This window comes from Ambystoma mexicanum, chromosome 5p, assembly GCF_040938575.1.
Source record: "Ambystoma mexicanum isolate Mex_15411 chromosome 5p, UKY_AmexF1_1, whole genome shotgun sequence".
NCBI classification, from domain to species: Eukaryota; Metazoa; Chordata; class Amphibia; order Caudata; family Ambystomatidae; genus Ambystoma; species Ambystoma mexicanum.
In genome coordinates, this window is record NC_090930.1 from 500,675,635 (window position 1) to 500,692,976 (window position 17,342).

Consider the following 17,342-nt stretch of genomic DNA (forward strand, 5'->3'; position numbering starts at 1 on the left):
ATGTCCCACACAGCTGATTCATCCCACAACAACTCGTCCTCACATTGTGCTTAGGGCTTTTCTCAATCCACGTAACTTCTTGGCCCTCTTCGTCATCTCAGTACCCGAGGCACAATGGGAGTTGAAATTCATAGAATTACCAGCGTTTTTAAGGAGATTCTGTTTGGGACTCTTGCCTAATACAATATCATCATGAATAGGAGATGTGATTTGTGTTTTAGGTATTTGTGAGTTCTGAATGGTATCCTGTCTATGGTATTTGACAAGAAAATGTTTTGGGATTTTACATTTGGAGGAATGTGTATAATGACAATAGGCCATCAGGAATTTTGGAATTATAGGGTCTTCCTCACATGAAAGAGAAGAATACTGTGTCTCTCCTGAGGAAATCACCACATCTCCCTGACTTCCATCTCCTCCCATGTGATTCTCCCTCATAATACCACCCCAGGGTCAGGATCAGGTAGCGGATGCTGTCCCCTGGGCACATGTGAGGAGATCTTATGCTTGGGATCAGTGATGACTCCAGGATTCATCTCAGTGCACACATGCTAATTAAATCAATACTTTACATTTTGCCAAAGAGAAACAAGGAAGAATTTGGGAATCTGTATTCGATTAACCGGCACACTAAATTAGTGCACACAGGGACACATTTGAGAAATTCTATTTGATTACCTGGTCCCCTAAAATAGGAACAGAGACCAAAGAAGCACATTTGCATTTTTGTTTGGATGCACCATAAACTAGATTACGGCACAAAGAGAGGCCCACATTTCATTTTGATTGAAAGCAATACACTAAATTATTTCAGAGGATGAAGTTGAGAGACTGTTAGTAGAATGATTCAGGTTACAGCAGCCAGTTGAAGAAGTGATTTGTTCAGTGTGGATGCAGGATGCTTTTTAGCAACACTACACACTTAATCAATTTATGTAAAACAAGCAGACATTTCTTTTGTGAATTAAAGAAACTAGAAGTACAATTGCAAATGCCATTGTATAGAACTTTATTGTGGAGAATGGATTCTTCAAAGGCGGTGATCGTTTCTTAAAGAAGTTCAGTTTGGATGCTTTTGTTTTATTTGTGATGGTTAAAGAACATGGAAGCTGTTTTTAATAAATAACTTAAAATATACCAACTTGATTTCCTTCCAAGTCTTCCAGAAGAAACAATGACTGGGCTAAATTGATATGCGTTGTTGTCGTGAAAACGTAAACTTTCCAGGGACAGCCACCTTTAGAAAACATTCTGCTATTCATAGCAAGAAAAGCCTTGGAAGCAGGGTATAAGACAACTGAATCACTGATTCATGCAGCATCTTTCTATTTTTGTGACAGCTGGATAATCTACATTTTACATTCAATACTTGATAAACCCTATGAGCAACGTTCACAGATAAATCAGACAAGCTGAGTGAACATATAGGATGTTCCTCTGGTTAGGATGAGGATTTTGGAATCTTAGCTCTGAAAGGTATTTATTGGGGCTCATTACGAGTCCTGCAGTAATCGTGCCGGTACTATCGTCAGGTTGCCGCCGGACCTGTAATGATTTACTATCGACTGACTTGCCGGTAACACCGGGGGATTACAACCCCGCGTTCCAGAAAGTCAGGCGCCAGTAAATTGTAATTCCCCATTTCCATAGAGTCCAATAGGACTCTATGGGAATGGGGAACACGCAAGCAACAGCACCTTTAATAACGGTGCAGGTGCTTCCGTGATGGTCTGCTTACCGTGGCTGCTGTGTCCGGCAGGGTCCGATCTGTCAGGTAAAGCGGCTCCGGCAGGTAGACTCGTAGTATGACGGTCCGGAAACAATGGTGCCGGGAAGCTTACCGGCACTGTTGTTTCCGGACAGACATGCTTGGAATGAGCCCCATTATATTCTAGGATAAGAAGTCAAGGTTACCAGTGGTCAAGTTTACGTAACTAAGGTAAGACAACCATCAGGTTTTAAAAAGTGTGCCCCGTTCTTCTAGTAGCTAAAGCACAATTCTAAACCAGGGCTTTTCCCCAGTAATTTGTCTCCACATCTGTAATATCTTTTAAGGGAAAGGGCTAATGTGCAAATAATTCTTAGTAGGAGAAATAACAGAAGGTATTCGTTCCGTGAAAATGGATATACAAAGTCTAATTAGAAACAGAAGTCTACGAGAAGCCTGACAATTATGTGACAATTTGATCAATACAGAGCTAGCAATTTAGCCGTTTTTAGATGTGGTTCTTTGGCAATGGCACTCAGTTCTGGTTGTTCAACCATATGAGGCATATTGGCTCAGAACATAATTAAATCAACAAAAATAACATTTATCCAGAGTGTAGCAATCAATGCTTTTTAAAACTTCTCGTTGGTGTATTTTATCTTTTTTTAATAAAGTTAACAAACACATGACACCACATTAATAATTTCATACATATTTACAAAGCACCAATTCTCTCCTATGTACATATATTTAGAAACACTTGAAATAAAATAAAGACCCGAAAGCTGTCGAACACACAGCAATGTCCATCAAAAATTTGGCCTGGGAAGGTTAAAATAATCAAGATCCTCCATAGGATATTGAAATTGTAAACATTTCATAGCTGCCATCAGGATTGCTATGTTGTGCAAAACGTTATAATTATTACAGTATACAGGAATCAAATGGAAAAACAGAAACTATTTAAAAGAAGGAGCTCTCTTTCTGAATCAAAAGAAAATCCATGATTGAAAATACAAAATATAGTCGACGTTCATAATTAAAAGGTGTATGCTATGACTTTAAAGGTGGAAGCTCCGTTAAAATAATGGAATTCTAGTATCTGCGTGACTGAACTGCAAGAAAGGCCAAGGACTTATCTTGATCCCTGAAACGTGTAGATCTGAAGCCCAGGACACAGTCAGATTGGCATCACGTAAAAGCACCGCTGTGAAAGGTGACTTGAATTACCACAATTCTATTGGTCAATCTTGTGGTAGAATCCCTGCAGTAGAAGGCCATTTATGAACAAGTCAGTAAACTGCTTAAGAAAACTGGGTGTCAATAATTCCATCCCATGAGATGACTGACCCGGGCCTTTTCAGTCATTTTACGAACCCTGCCTGACCTGGAAGTTCCAAGATTCAGAGGATCATCTGTTTGCGCTAAATTGTCATTATCAGAATCATCGTTGTATAACACAGTTCTCCTGCCCTGATTTCTTGTTTTAATATTATGTTGTTTCCGGAATTGTGCTACAAATTCAGCATTTTCTTCTTCTTCCTCTTCTTCATCATCATCATCATCATCGTCGTCGTCATCATCATCTATTCGAGCACGTTTGGCACCTGGGCCCCCAGAAGGACCCAGGCTATAGCCACCTCTCTTTCGTGTCCATCGTCCTCTGCCTCGTCCTCCTCCCCTCAGCCCCCAACCACCTCGCCCTCTTCCCCTTCCTCTACCTCTCCCTCTACCTCTCCCCCTTCCTCGCCCACGTCCTCGGCCTCTTCCACGACCTTTTCCATTTCCAATACCAATGTTACGCAGAATCTTGCGTTTAAGTTTCGTCCGTGCTACTTTACTGTAACCATGGTCTCCATCAATGTAATCCTGATCAGATCTTGTAGATGACTCAGAATCTGAATCTGTTTCTGATTCGGAAGCACTCTTTGAATCCAAACTGTATTGCCGCTCCCTGCTTGCTGATGATAATGGCGAATGTGAATTTGTTTCAGGCTCTTCATTTTCAACCTTCTCATTACCCTCCTCTAAACTTTTGTTCATCTTCAATGGACTCACTGGAGTTCTGTTGGCTACTTCAGGATCCGTACCATCGCCATTTGTAGGTGGCTCATCAGTGATTTCATCTGGAATACAAATAAAAAGAATAAAACTAACATATTAAAAATCAAACTGTATAAGAATAATTGAAACGTTTGGTTTAACTGCACATTGAGAAATCTCATAGTATCTTAAACGGAGTATCGCTTACAACAGGCATTAAAAAAGCCAAAGGATTCGAGTTATTGCCCACAGATAGAGAGATGTGGATTGCTGTTGTGTAAGCAGAGTGGAAAGGGTCTGCAGGAGGAGTAGGTGAATGAATAAGAATGTGAGAATTGATGAACGAGTGCCAGGGATGATGAATAATGAAATGGATGATAGTCACACTCAAAATATATGCCATTGTAAGACACTTTCATAATGCTGGTGCGGACAGTATAAGTCATTGCTGGCACTGTAGAACAAGGAACAAGTTACTTACCTGTAACTGTTGTTCTCCAGCATGGGTCTGGCATGGATTCACATGCTCATGAATATTCCCCGTCGTCAGGCCGGGAATCCTATGTATAGAAAAAAATCAGTATCAGTATTGTTTCTGATCTGTCTTTCTTAGTAGTAACCAATCACTGGTCTCTGGGTCATACTGCCCCCAGCCAATGACTGCCCTCTCCCTAACCCCCGCCTCCGGCAGCCATCCTCAGATTTGGTAGCACGTAAAGTGGCAGTATGACCAAGTGAAGAGCCGCAGAGGGGGAGGCGGGAGGGTTCGCATGTGAATCCATGCCAGACCCATGCTGGAGAACAACAGTTACAGGTAAGTAACTTGTTCCTTCTCCAGCATGGGGTCTGGCATGGATTCACATGCTCATGAATAAGAGAATACATAGCAGTACACACATGCACAACCACGGGAGGTGGCAACAGGCTCCACATTAAGCAATACAACAACTCAACATTAAGCAACTCTTACCTCCTCACCAGGCTCACCTTAGGCGAGCAGGTTGCGCAGCACTGCTTGGCCGACCCTGGACTCCTCCCTGGAGTTCCGATCGACGCAGTAGAATCTTGTGAACGTGTGCGTCGACCTCCACGTCGCAGCCCTGCAGATGTCCAGCAGGGGCACACCAGACAGGAACACCGTGGTAGCAGCGATCGCTCTGGTCGAATGGGCCCTCGGACTGCCGGGCAGCTGTCGGTTTGCCAACCGGTGACAGTGCATGATGCAGCCGGAAAGCCATCTGGAAATGGAAGCCTTCGAGAGAGCCTTCCCTTGATTCACAGTCCCAAAGTTCACAGTTGTGACGTCTTCCAAAAACTCTTTGTGCGGTCCACGTAGAACTTCAGCGCTCTAGCTACATCCAGCAAGTGCAAAGTCCTGTCAGCCTGCGCGAAGGCGACGGGAAGAAAACTGGCAACACCAAGGGCTCGTTGAGGTGGAAGTCCGACGGCACCTTGGGCATAAATGATGGGTGTGTCCTCAGCACCACACTCGTGTCATGAAAAGTCAAGTATGGAGGCTTGCAAGATAGGGCCTGGGTCTCTCCCACTCGCCGTGCGGAGGTGATGGCCACGAGGAAAGCTGTCTTCCACGACAGGAACTTCAAAGGCGCCGAATGCATAGGCTCCAATGGGGCCCCCATGAGTTTGGTCAGCCCCACATTAAGCTCCCATGCCGGGGCAGGAGCCTTCACCGGCGGGAATGATCGGAATAGTCCCCTCATGAATTCTTTCACCAGGCGATGAGACCACAGGGACGCCTGTCCCGTCGTCCTGATATATCGGGAGATTGCAGCCAGATGCATTTTGATGGAGGCGTGAGCCAGTCCAGCTTTGGCCAGCGACAGTAGGTACGGCAGTACTTGAGGGGCCGTTATCCACAGAGGGTTAATCTTCTGTGCACGGCACCAGACAGAGAACCTCTTCCATTTATGTCCGTAGCACTTGAGAGTTGAGGACGCCCTGGCCTTTGCAAGAACCTCTCTGCAGTCGGCCGGGATGTCGTACCCTCCAAACACTAGTGATGCAGGAGTCGGGCCTGCAAGTTCAGCGACTCAGGGTTGTGGTGAAGAATGGCGCCTCATTCTCTGGAGAGAAGGTCTGCGTCCGTCGGCAGCTTAACTGGTGGGGACGTTGACAAGTCCAGAAGGTCCGGGAACCAGATCTGCCTCGGCCACGCCGGTGCGACGAGGATCATCCTGCACCGGGATCTCTTGAGCTGGTTGATGAGCCGGAGCAGCAACAGCAGTGGAGGGAACGCATAAAGAAATAGGCCGTCCCAGGGGAACGAGAAAGCATCGCCCATGCTCCTCGGCTGGGGGAACCTGCTGGCGAACCTCCGGCACTTGGAATTCGTCGCCGTCGCGAAGAGATCGATTTGGGGTTCGCCCCATCGTCGGAAGAGTCGATCCACTTGATCCTGGCGTAGTTCCCACTCATGGCACGAGCGCAGCTCCCTGCTGAGTGAGTCGGCAATCGTGTTTTTTATTCCTGCCAGATGAAGAGGCACCAGAAACATCCCTTGGGCGACGGCCCAATGCCACAGATCCTGGGCTTCCTTGGATAGGGCCGGGGACCTGGTTCCGCCCTGCTTCCGGATGTAGAACATAGTGGTGGTGTTGTCGGTGAAGATCCTCACCACCTTGCCCTTGAGGGACGGAAGAAATGACCTGAGGGCCCAAAACACAGCGCGGACCTCCAAGATGTTGATGTGGAGAGACTTCTCCTCCGGGAGCCAAAGGCCTCTCGCGTGAAGATCTCCGGAGTGTGCTCCCCAACCTTCCAGGGAGGCGTCCGTCGTCACCGTCACCTGGTGAGCTGGGGTCTGAAAGTCCGTGCCCGCCGACAGATGGGAGCGGGTACTCCACCACCGGATCGCCTGACGGAACGTCTCATTGAGAGGGATCCTGTCCTCGAAGCTGCCCGTCGACTGGATCCAGCGAGCGTCGAGGAACTCCTGTAAGGGTCTCATCTGAAGCCTGCAAAGGCGCACCAGATAAATGCAGGAGGACATCATCCCGATGAGGGACTTGATGGATCTTACCCTGGCCATGTCCAGCAGACGCTGCACCTTGCCCAGAATGGTCCTGGTCCTTTCCTCCGACGGCGAGGCCAGCCGCGCCACTGTGTCGAGCTTGGCTCCCAGAAACAGGGCGACTTGCGACGGAACCAGGTGGGATTTCGGAAAGTTGATGGAGAATAACAGGTCTGTGAGCAGCTGGACGGTCTTCGCAGTGTGCTCCAAGGCGAGCTCCCTTGTCCTTGCCCGGATGAGCCAGTCGTCCAGGTAGGGGTAGACGTGGATCCCCTGTAGGCGCAGCCGCGCCGCCACCGGTGCAAGGCACTTGGTGAACACCCTGGGTGCCGACTTCAATCCGAACGGGAGGGCCTTGAACTGGTAGTGCCGCCCTTGGACCACGAACCTGAGGAACTTCCGGTGTCTTTTTAGAATGGGGATGTGGAAGTACGCATCCTCCAAGTTCAACGACAACAGGAAATCGCCCTCCTCCAGCTGTCCCAGCACATGCTGGAGGGTGACCATACGGAACTTCTGTGCCTTGATGTACTTGTTCAGTCGTCGTAGGTCCAGGATGGGGCGTCATCCTCCTGTCTTCTTTTTTACGCGGAAGTACCTTGAGTAAACTCCGGAGCCCCGAAGCCTCTTTGGGACGAGCTTGATGGCACCCTTCTTGAGCATCGCCCTTACTTCCAACAGTAGTTGAGGGATGTGATTTTCCTTCCTGGCCACGGGTGGAACGCGAGGGCACTTCTTCTGAAACTCGAGGGCGTGCCTTTGGGCCAGGGCGTCCAGCACCCAACGGTCGGTGGAGATGGACTCCCACACGCTGACAAACCTCCCCAGCCGGCCTTCCACCGGGGTGCTTCGGCGGGGGCCCGACCCCACGGTCGGTTCAGTCTTGTTTGGAGACCGCCTTGCCTCCTTGACCTCCTTGTCGACGACGACGGGCACCACCTGACTTGCTGCGTCCCCTGTAGGCTTCCTGGGACGAAGATCTTGCCGCTTGGCGGTAAGTGTAGGAGCCACTGCCTGATCCCTTCGAGGCACCTTGTCTGCCTCCGGAGCTCCGAAAGGACGGCCGTCGTCGTTGGAGCACTGCCAGTGCCCGGGCAGTCTCTGTGTCTGTCTTGATGGCCTGAAGGGAATCATCAACCGCCTTCCCAAACAGGTTGTTCCCATCGAAGGGCATGTCCAAAACCTTGGTTTGTACGTCCTGGCGGAAATCCGTGGCCTTGAGCCATCCTCGTCGTCTCAAGCAAACGCTGTTGCCCAACTGACGGAAACCGGTGTCGGCGATGTCCGTTGCCACTGTGATGGCGTGGTTCGAAGCAATCTCCCCCTCCTGTAGGATTTCAAAGGCCTCATCCCTTTTGGCGTCCGGAAGGAAGTCTAACAGAGGGGCGATTTTGAAACACAACTCTCTGTCGTAGCGGGCTACGATAGCCAGGGCGTTGGTCGCCTTGATAGTCGTCGCTGCGGATGAGATGATCCGTCGTCCCATCGTGTCCAACTTCCTGCCCTCGCCGTCCGGCGGGGAAGTTGATGTTGAGGCCGATACCCCCCCCGCTTTCTTCCTTGCCGCCGCCGAGACGACCGAATCCGGGGTAGGTTGTGCCTGAAGGCACAAGGGGGCAGCGTCGGGGACCCGATACTTCTTCTCGTACCGGTCCCTCTTTGCCAGCGCCGTGGCAGGGTTCTTGAGGAGGGCGAGCCCCTCATCCCAGATGTCATCAAGAAGCGGTACGGCGAGGACCTTCTTCCTTGTAGCCTCGCGCCGTTGGTAAAGGAACCCTTCTTTCTTCTTTTCTTCTGGGCAGAGCTGGAAAAGCTCGGATGCCCTGGAAATCATGGCATGAAAGGATCCAATTTCGTCGGGCGGGGACGCCCGAGCAGGGGGCGACACGTCCCGTCGTCGCCACCGTCGTCATCTGTACCTGTCGTAGCCGTGTCTGTGCCTGTATCATCCCCGTGCGTAGTAGACCGGGGGAAGGCAGAGCAGGCCGCAGAGGTGGGAGAGGTGGCGTAGGATGCGTCCCTCCTCCTCTTATGCGGTGGACTCTCCGACGGTCCTGGCTCCGGTTCCCCGGTCGGGTCTGGCTCAGGTACCTCTGTCGGGGGAAGGGGCAACCTTGTCCTTATCTCCGAACATAAGGACTCAATCGCTGATAAAATGGCCGCGAGGTGTCCTGCGGCGCCGGAAACGACGGGCGCAAGGGCTCTTGAGGAGTCTTGTCAGCGACACCGTCGCTCTTGTCGTCGCCCTCGTCGGGATCCCTCCCGATGGGCTGGGCCTCTTCCACGACTTCGATGAGCTCGTCTTCAGAGGTCGTGTCCGTATCCACGATGGCCACCAGCCCCTCCCCCACCTTTTCCAACGAGGACTTCGTGGGGGTCTACTCAATGGGCCTGAAAGACGACTCCCTCCGCGGTGGCAGAGAGACTCTGGGTCCTAAGGGCGCCTCCACTGGTGTTGCCTCCACAGGCTGAGCCAGGGCCGCGGCAACATCCTCAATCGAGGTCTTGGCAGGGTGAATTAAGGCCATTGTCACCTTCTGGATGCCTGGGGCCTTCACCTTTGGGGGAGGGTCCGAGCCTCGCTCCCTCTCTGCCGGAATCTTTGAGATCGACTGGGGCCTCTCCAGAAGCTTCGCCGGGTTCTCGGACTTCCTCTTACCCGAGCCAGAGCGTTTGCTCGTGGATGATGGCACCGGGGAGGATGCGCCCTGCCTGGCAGCCAAGGAGCCCGACCGTTCGGCGCTCCCGGTGCCCGCGGACTCGCGGTGCTTAGCCTTTTGTTGGGCCCCCCGTCGCCGGGGCACCCTCACAGGACTTAGAAGACCGCTCAGACTTCTTTTTCTTCTTCTCGCCCGATGGGCTCTTCCCTTCCAGCCAGTTGGCGAGACGGAGCTGGCGATTCTTCATGGTCCGCTCCGACATGTTCCCACAAAACGCACAGTCCTTCTCCTTGTGCGTCTTGTCTTCATGGAGACAGTAGAGGCATAACGAATGCTCGTCGTCCTTGAAAACATTCTGAAGCTGGCATCCAGGGCAGGTCCTGAACAGCTTCCCGAGCGTCGAGCTTCCTTTCTCCTGGGCCATGTCCGGGGCAGGCCTCAGAACTTCTGGAATCCTCCAAAAGCGTAACTCGACGAAATCTTCACCCTTGAGGGGCGTAGAAAACTCCAAAACGGATCCCTGTTGATCGGATGTAGAAACGGTGGAGCTTGAGGCTCTATTTAACCGAAAAAAGAGAAAAATCTCCTGAAAAAGCGCAAAAACGCAGCAAAAGCTCGAGAGCTACAGCACGAGGACTCCCAACACTTGAACGTGCGGTAAAAATCTGAGGATGGCTGCCGGAGGCGGGGCTTAGGGAGAGGGCAGTCATTGGCTGGGGGCAGTATGACCCAGAGACCAGTGATTGGTTACTACTAAGAAAGACAGATCAGAAACGAAACTGATACTGATTCTTTTCTATACCGAGGATTCCAGGCCTGACGACGGGGAATATTCATGAGCATGTGAACCCATGCCAGACCCCATGCTGGAGAAATTACTTACCTCTCAGTAATGATCTTTCTGATGGATGTTCCTGCCACGGATTCCTCATCTAGGATATCCCTATCCCAGCGCAGCTGCTCCCCGGAAACCTTTTCTGCCGCCAGGCGGTGTAGCACGGCTCAGCGTCCCTACGTTTGTAAACTCTCTATGCATCGGATATGACATCAGGGCCAGCATATATACCCGGCCAGAGCACCGTGACCTCAGTTGCACCCTTTTTTCCTAGCACTCTGAAGCCAACGGACCATAGAACCAATGGTGTACTAACTTCCCACAAGAGGAACATATAGGGAGGGCGATGAGGAATCTGTGGTAGGAACATCCAACAGAAAAAAACATTAAAGAGATATAAGTAATGCAGTGAATATTCCCCATCGTTAACCTTGGAATCCTCAGTAAAATAGAGCAGTTTAAACAAACTGTCAGTCAGTTTTGGGTCATACTGCCCACAGCCAATTGGAAGAGTTCCCTTAGCTCTAACCCTGGTGGCCATCTTCATATTTTGGCATAGCACACATGTGTGGCAGTATGAGCCAAGAAGAACAAAGTGGGATAGGTGGAAGGGTTGCATGTGAATCTATGAAAGATACCAATGCTGGAGAACAGACGTCACAGGGTAAGTAACTTATTCCCTTGCCAGCATTGGGTCTTTCATAGATTCACTTGCTGTAAATAGATTACAAAGCAGTACCCATATAACCATAAAGAGCGGAGGCAAGCTGCTTCTAAGACAAAACGTACCACTGGAGAAATTACTAACCTCCTGCAAACAGGTTATGAAGGACAGACTGGCCAACACTAGACTCTGCCGCAGAACCCCTGTCGACACAGTAGAACCTGGTAAATATGTGCACTGACCTGTGTGTGGTTGCCCTTCAAATATCCAGCACGGGGTCCCAGAAAGGAAAGCCGCCATGGCGGCTACTGCTGCTTTGGGTCTGCTAGGCAGAGACATGCCAGTTAATTGGTGGCAGAATGAGATGCACGCCAATATTCACCTGGAAATGGGAGGCTTGGAGAGTGCCTTCCCTGCTCCAGAGGTACCAAAAGAGCTGAGAGGTTTCACGGAAAGACTTTGTGCTGGCGACTTAATACTTCAGAGCCCGCACCACGTCTAGAGAGTGTAATGAACCTCAGCCAGTGAGGTCGGAGGTCAGAAGAAAACTGGAAGCACCACAGGCTCATTGAGGTGAAATATAGATGGCACCTTAGGCACAAATGTAGGGTTAGTGAGCATGATGGATTTGTAAAATGATAAGTAGGGTGCCTTGACGGAAAATACTTGCATCTCGATGCCCCTACTGGTGGATGTTATGTCAATAGAAAGGCAGTTTTCCAAGAGAGATAATTGAGAGAAGCTTTGTGCATTGGCTCAAAGGGAGGCTTCATGAGCCTGGACAGGACTACGTTGAGCTCCCAGGCTGGGTCTGGTCGCTTGACAGGCGCGAAATAACGAAACTGGCTTTTTAGGAATTCCTTCACTAATAGGTAGGACCAGAGGGAAGGAGCGCAAGGTGAACAGTTGTACCTAGAGATGGCAGCCAAGTGCACTTTAATAGAAGAGTGAGCCAAACCGGCTTGTGCCAGAGACTGTAAATATGGTAGTATATCCTGCAGCTGGATGGAGTGAGGTTGTAATTTGCGTGCTTTCCATCAGATTTGAAACCTCTTCCATTGCTCTTATAACAGGCCAGTGTGGAGTGAATAAAGGTATGAGCAAGATGTCCCGGCAGTCTTGATGCAGCAGGATTGAACCAAATTCTAGGAACACAGAGCCAGGCCGTGAGATTGAGCGAGGCTGGGTCGTGATGGAGCACTTCTCTGTGGTTCCTGATTAGCAGGTTGTGGTGAGAGAACATCCTGTTGTGAGTCACTTAGGAGAGAGCAAGGAGGTTGGAGTACCAAAACTGTCTAGGCCATGCAGGGGCCACTTCGATCAGTTTGCACCGATATAGTCTGAAGACGCTTATCACTTGTGCCCCCAAAGGGATGGGTGGGAACTATGAGAAACCAAAGGGTGTCTCACTTACTAGCCCCTGGGTATCTCTCTCTCAGGTGGCCAGGGCACAGCCATCGCCTTTGAATCCAGACCTTGGGGGTGAACCAGCACGGGATGATCACCTGAGTGAGGGGTCTTCGGGGAGTGGGGATGAGGCAAACAATGGTGAGACGCAGTATTCCCCCCTTTCTCGTACCCATGACACATCCTATTTTATAGGATTCTCCAATGTTTCAACTGCCCCCCCTCCTTCCCTACGCAAACATGTTCACGCGGACAGTGCGCTCTGGAGAAAGAGAGCCTCACACCCGAGCATTACATTGGACATGTCCCACTAATTGGGCCAGGCAAAGTCAGTAACTTGACTTTAATCACATACATCTGTAACCCATTAGATCTCCCCACACAGATAAAAGGCAGAACATAGACACACACTCTGAGCAAGATGGAACACGAGAAGGGGCAGAACTTCTGGGGCGAAGGCAAACCTACTGGAGCAGAGTGACCGATCGAGGGACTAGAGCAAAGGGTAAAGAAAACCGGAAGTTCCTTGCAGGAGGTTGTTGCCTCTGTGGAGCCATGAAGGAGACGTGGAGAAAACCAATTGTGTTTCAAGGATGCCAGCGACCGTCCCAGGTGAACGACAGAGTTGGGGAGGCAAGGCCAAGGCTGTGGTATTGACCTCGACTCGTGAATCAAAGCCGCTAATACAAGAAAGGAACACACACAACCAGTGAGTTAGTGAAAGACATGAAAGGCCAGTTTGTGTCAAGGAAAGATTGAAGCCGCAACAGTGAAGGTTGTGCATATGCTGATGAGACACAAAAGAAAGCTAAGCAGTGATGAACTGTGAAGCCAGTGATACAGAGTAGAGGAGTGGTCCAGTGAAAGGAAGTAGCCCACTCGACAGTCTCAGCGAAATATGAAACGTATGGTTATAAAATGGCTAAGTGAACAAACTCCGAAACGCAAAATGGTCAACATTAACCCTGGCAAAAGGGGAAGTGAAAAGGTGAATTCTTGAAGAGAAAGATTTCTTTTGAATTTTTGAGCTTATGGAATGGAATGATCAAGACCAAGAGACATTGGGGTAAATAACATAAGAGTGTGAGCTGAAGAGAAAGTCAGGTCCTGCGGAGGTCTATAGTAAAAGCCTTGCCCATTCGATATTCTTCAACATCAGGAAAAGGTCTGAGCCCAACTGAGGGATACAAGAAGTTTGATATGTTAGGCGACGGGAACCCCTAAAGAATGTGAAGGTTGGGGAAGGTAACCCCTGCAAGTGCTGTGATTGCGAGGTCCGAGCCCGACTGAGGGAGATCAACGTTGAATCAGGTATTTTATGGTTGAAAGGTCCCAACCTGACCGAGGGAGACCTGTGTGAACTTTTGTTGAACTGTGAAAGAACTTTTGAAAGCTGGAATTAGTGACTTTAATGTGGAAGGCCAGGCGGGCCTCGATCCACGTTTTGAACTTCCTTTGGGTTGAGAACCTCAGCCAGAGTGTGTCATCCTGTCTATGGGGGCCACTATGGGGACCACCTTACTCTGTGCTATCCAACGTGGGGAGGAGAGCTGACTCAGCAATCTTGATTCTTTATGTTATAACACTGACTTTCCTTTGCATACATATTCACCTTTATAGACTGTTTGCGTAAGAGATAGGGCAGGCATTAAGTTTTGAGACTGACTAAGACTGTTTTCTTTATAATTTGATGGTAGAGACTACTCCCATCATAGCGATAGGGTAAAGCAGGAGTTTTTACAAACCCTGAAAACTGAACAAAGATGTTAAACTTGTTTCTCTTGTGTTAGTGTCATAGTTGTGATACCATGTCTCCCTTACAGAACACACAAAGAAAATTCCCCTCCCATGATATGATATGGCATTTATAACGCGCCTATACACAAGTGTTTCAAGGTGCGATGAGGCAAGGGAGGGGAACCAGAGGGAAGACAGACAGCGATCTTACTAGTCCAGGTGACACTGAGATTGCGTAGGTGCAAGGGGAAAAGTGCAGGGGGAAAGGGGAGGGAGCAGTGCAGTACACATAGGATAACAGTAAAATAAATAAATAAAATAAATAAAAGTGCAGCCAGCTGGTGACAAGTGCAGGGGTCAGAGCGGACTTCAGGGGTCAAGTGCTGGTAGGGGCTGAAGGGATACAGAAACAGTCCCAAGTTCAAAGGTTGCCGGGGGCAGTGCGGGTGTGCAACTGGCGGGGAGGGGACCTGGGCCTGAGATCATAGGGTAGCCAAGTAACTAGTGCCAATTCAAGTTCAACCAGGAGATCAGCAGGGGAGAGCAAGAGAGAAAGCAGAAGCAAAGAGGAAGGTCTTGAGGTGCTTCCGGAACCGGAGATGGTTCTCCTCAAGTTTCAGAGAGGCAGGGAGGCTGTTCCAGAGGGAGGCCCCCGCAGAAGAAAGATCTACCACCAACTTGCTGCCTGGAGAAGAGACTGACCCTGATGAAGTTGGAGGTGGATGAGCAAAGAGCATGCAACCGAAGATATTTGGAAGACCGAGTTGAAGGTATTGAGGTCCCAGGCCCAGAAGGCCTTGTGGACAATGCAGAGGGTTTTGAACTTAATCCACACCACCACTGGGAGCCAGTGAAGAGATTTCATTCCTGGAGAGATACGATCCCTGGGCTTGAGGCCAAGGACAATTCTTGCAGTTCTGTTTTGGATGAGTTGCAGAGACAGGAGAGTAAAGGCAGGCACATTTAGAAAGAGGCTGTTGCAGTAGTCCAGCCAAGAGAAAACCAGAGCTCTGGAGACAGTGAGCTTCAGGGGGAAGGAGAGGAAAGGAAGAATACCTCTGAGGAGGTGCAACTGGTAGTGTGACTTCTTAGAGACGTCGGAGATGTGAGGAGAGAAGGAAAGTGTGGAGTTAAAGATGACCCCAAGGTTTCTAGCCTCTGTTAGGCAGAAACCTCTGCAGTTCCCTCTGGGACCACTGCAAAAGATTTAAGACTACAGGTGTTTGGCAGTAAACCCACTTGGTAGCAAGTTTGTACCACACAGATTGACTTGGTAGCTGTGGCTGAGCAGTCAGACTTCCCTCAGGAAGAGTTAGGCAGTATGGAACAAGTTACTTACCTGTAACTGTTGTTCTCCAGCATGGGTCTGGCATGGATTCACATGCTCATGAATATTCCCCGTCGTCAGGCTGGGAATCCTCGGTAAAGAAAAAACCAGTATCAGTTTCGTTTCTGATCTGTCTTTCGTAGTAATAACCAATCACTGGTCTCTGCGTCATACTGACCACAGCCAATGACTGCCCTCTACCTAAGCACCGCCTCTGGCAGCCATCTTCAGATTTGGAAGCACGTGAAGTGGCAGTATGACCAAGTGAAGAGCCGCAGAGGGGTAGGCGGGAGGGTTCGCATGTGAATCCATGCCAGACCCATGCTGGAGAACAACAGTTACAGGTAAGTAACTTGTTCCTTCTCCAGCATGGGGTCTGGCATGGATTCACATGCTCATGAATAAAGAATACATAGCAGTACACACATGCACAACCACGGGAGGTGGCAAAGGCTCAACATTAAGCATCACATAAACTCAACATTAAGCATCTTACCTCCTCACCAGGCTCACCTCAGGCGAACAGGTTGCGCAGCACTGCTTGGCCGACCCTGGACTCCTCCCTGGAATCCCGGTCGACGCAGTAGAATTTCGTGAAGGTGTGCGTCGACCTCCACGTAGCAGCCCTGCATATGTCCAGCAGGGGCACACCAGATAGGAACGCCGTGGTAGCTGCGATCGCTCTGGTGGAATGGGCTCTCGGACGGCCAGGCAGCGGTCGGTTTGCCAACCGATGACAGTACATGATACAGCCGGAGAGCCATCTGGAAATGGAAGCCTTCGAGAGAGCCTTCCCCTGATTGACAGGTCCAAAGTTCACAAAGAGTTGTGACGTCTTCCGAAAACACTTCGTGCGGTCTACGTAGAACTTCAGCGCTCTAGCCACATCCAGCGAGTGCAAAGTCCTCTCAGCCGGCGACGAAGGCGACGGGAAGAACACAGGCAACACCAAGGGTTCGTTGAGATGGAAGTCCGACGGCACCTTGGGCATGAAGGAGGGGTGCGTCCTGAGCACTACCCTCGTGTCGTGGAAAGTCAAGTACGGGGCCTTGCAGGAAAGGGCCTGGATCTCTCCCACTCGTCGCGCGGAGGTGATGGCCACAAGAAAAGATGTTTTCCACGATAGAAACTTCAACGGGGCCGAGTGCAGAGGCTCGAACGGAGGTCCCATGAGCTTGGTCAGCACCACGTTGAGCTCCCACGCCGGGGCCGGGGCCTTCACCGGCGGGAACGATCTGAACAGTCCCTTCATGAACTCTTTCACCAGACGATGAGACCACAAGGACGTCCGCCCCGTGGTTCTGGTGTATCGGGAGATCGCAGCAAGATGAATCTTGATGGACGCGTGTGCCAGACCAGCTTTGGCCAGCGTCAGCAGGTACGGCAGTACTTGGGGAGCCGTAATCCGTAGAGGGTTAATCTTCTGTGCGTGGCACCAGACAGAGAACCTCTTCCATTTGTGTCCGTAGCATTTAAGAGTCGAGGACGCCCTGGCCTTTGCAAGAACCTCTCTGCAATCGGCCGGTATGTCGTATCCTCCAAACTCTAGCGCTGCAGGAGCCAGGCCTGCAAGTTCAGCGACTTCGGGTCGTGGTGGAGGATGGCGCCTCCTTCCCTGGAGAGTAGATCCGCGTCCGCCGGCAGCTTGATCGGCGGGGACGCTGACAAGTCCAGAAGGTCCGGGAACCATATCTGCCTCGGCCACGCAGGTGCGACGAGGATCATCCTGCACCGTGACCTCTTGAGCTGGTTGACGAGCCGGATTAGCAGAGGCAAGGGAGGGAACGCGTAGAGGAACAGGCCCTCCCAGGGGAACGAGAAAGCATCGCCCATGCTCCTCGTCTGGGGAAACCTGCTGGCGAACCTCCGGCACTTGGTGTTCGTTGCCGTCGCGAACAGGTCGATCTGGGGTGTGCCCCACCGTCGGAAG

At 50.5% G+C, this 17,342-nt stretch overlaps 1 protein-coding gene across 2 annotated transcripts in view; it reads right to left on the reverse strand.

The window, feature by feature from the left end:
- Positions 1-2,353: 2,353 nt before the first annotated feature.
- Positions 2,354-17,342, reverse strand: part of BRWD3 (bromodomain and WD repeat domain containing 3) — a 1,632,068-nt gene continuing 1,617,079 nt past the window's right edge. For both annotated transcript variants that reach the window (XM_069612911.1, XM_069612910.1), the window contains exon 40: positions 2,354-3,834. In XM_069612911.1, coding sequence (XP_069469012.1) covers positions 3,029-3,834 — 806 coding nt within the window. In that variant the 3' untranslated portion in view covers positions 2,354-3,028. The remainder of the gene's footprint in view (positions 3,835-17,342) is intronic.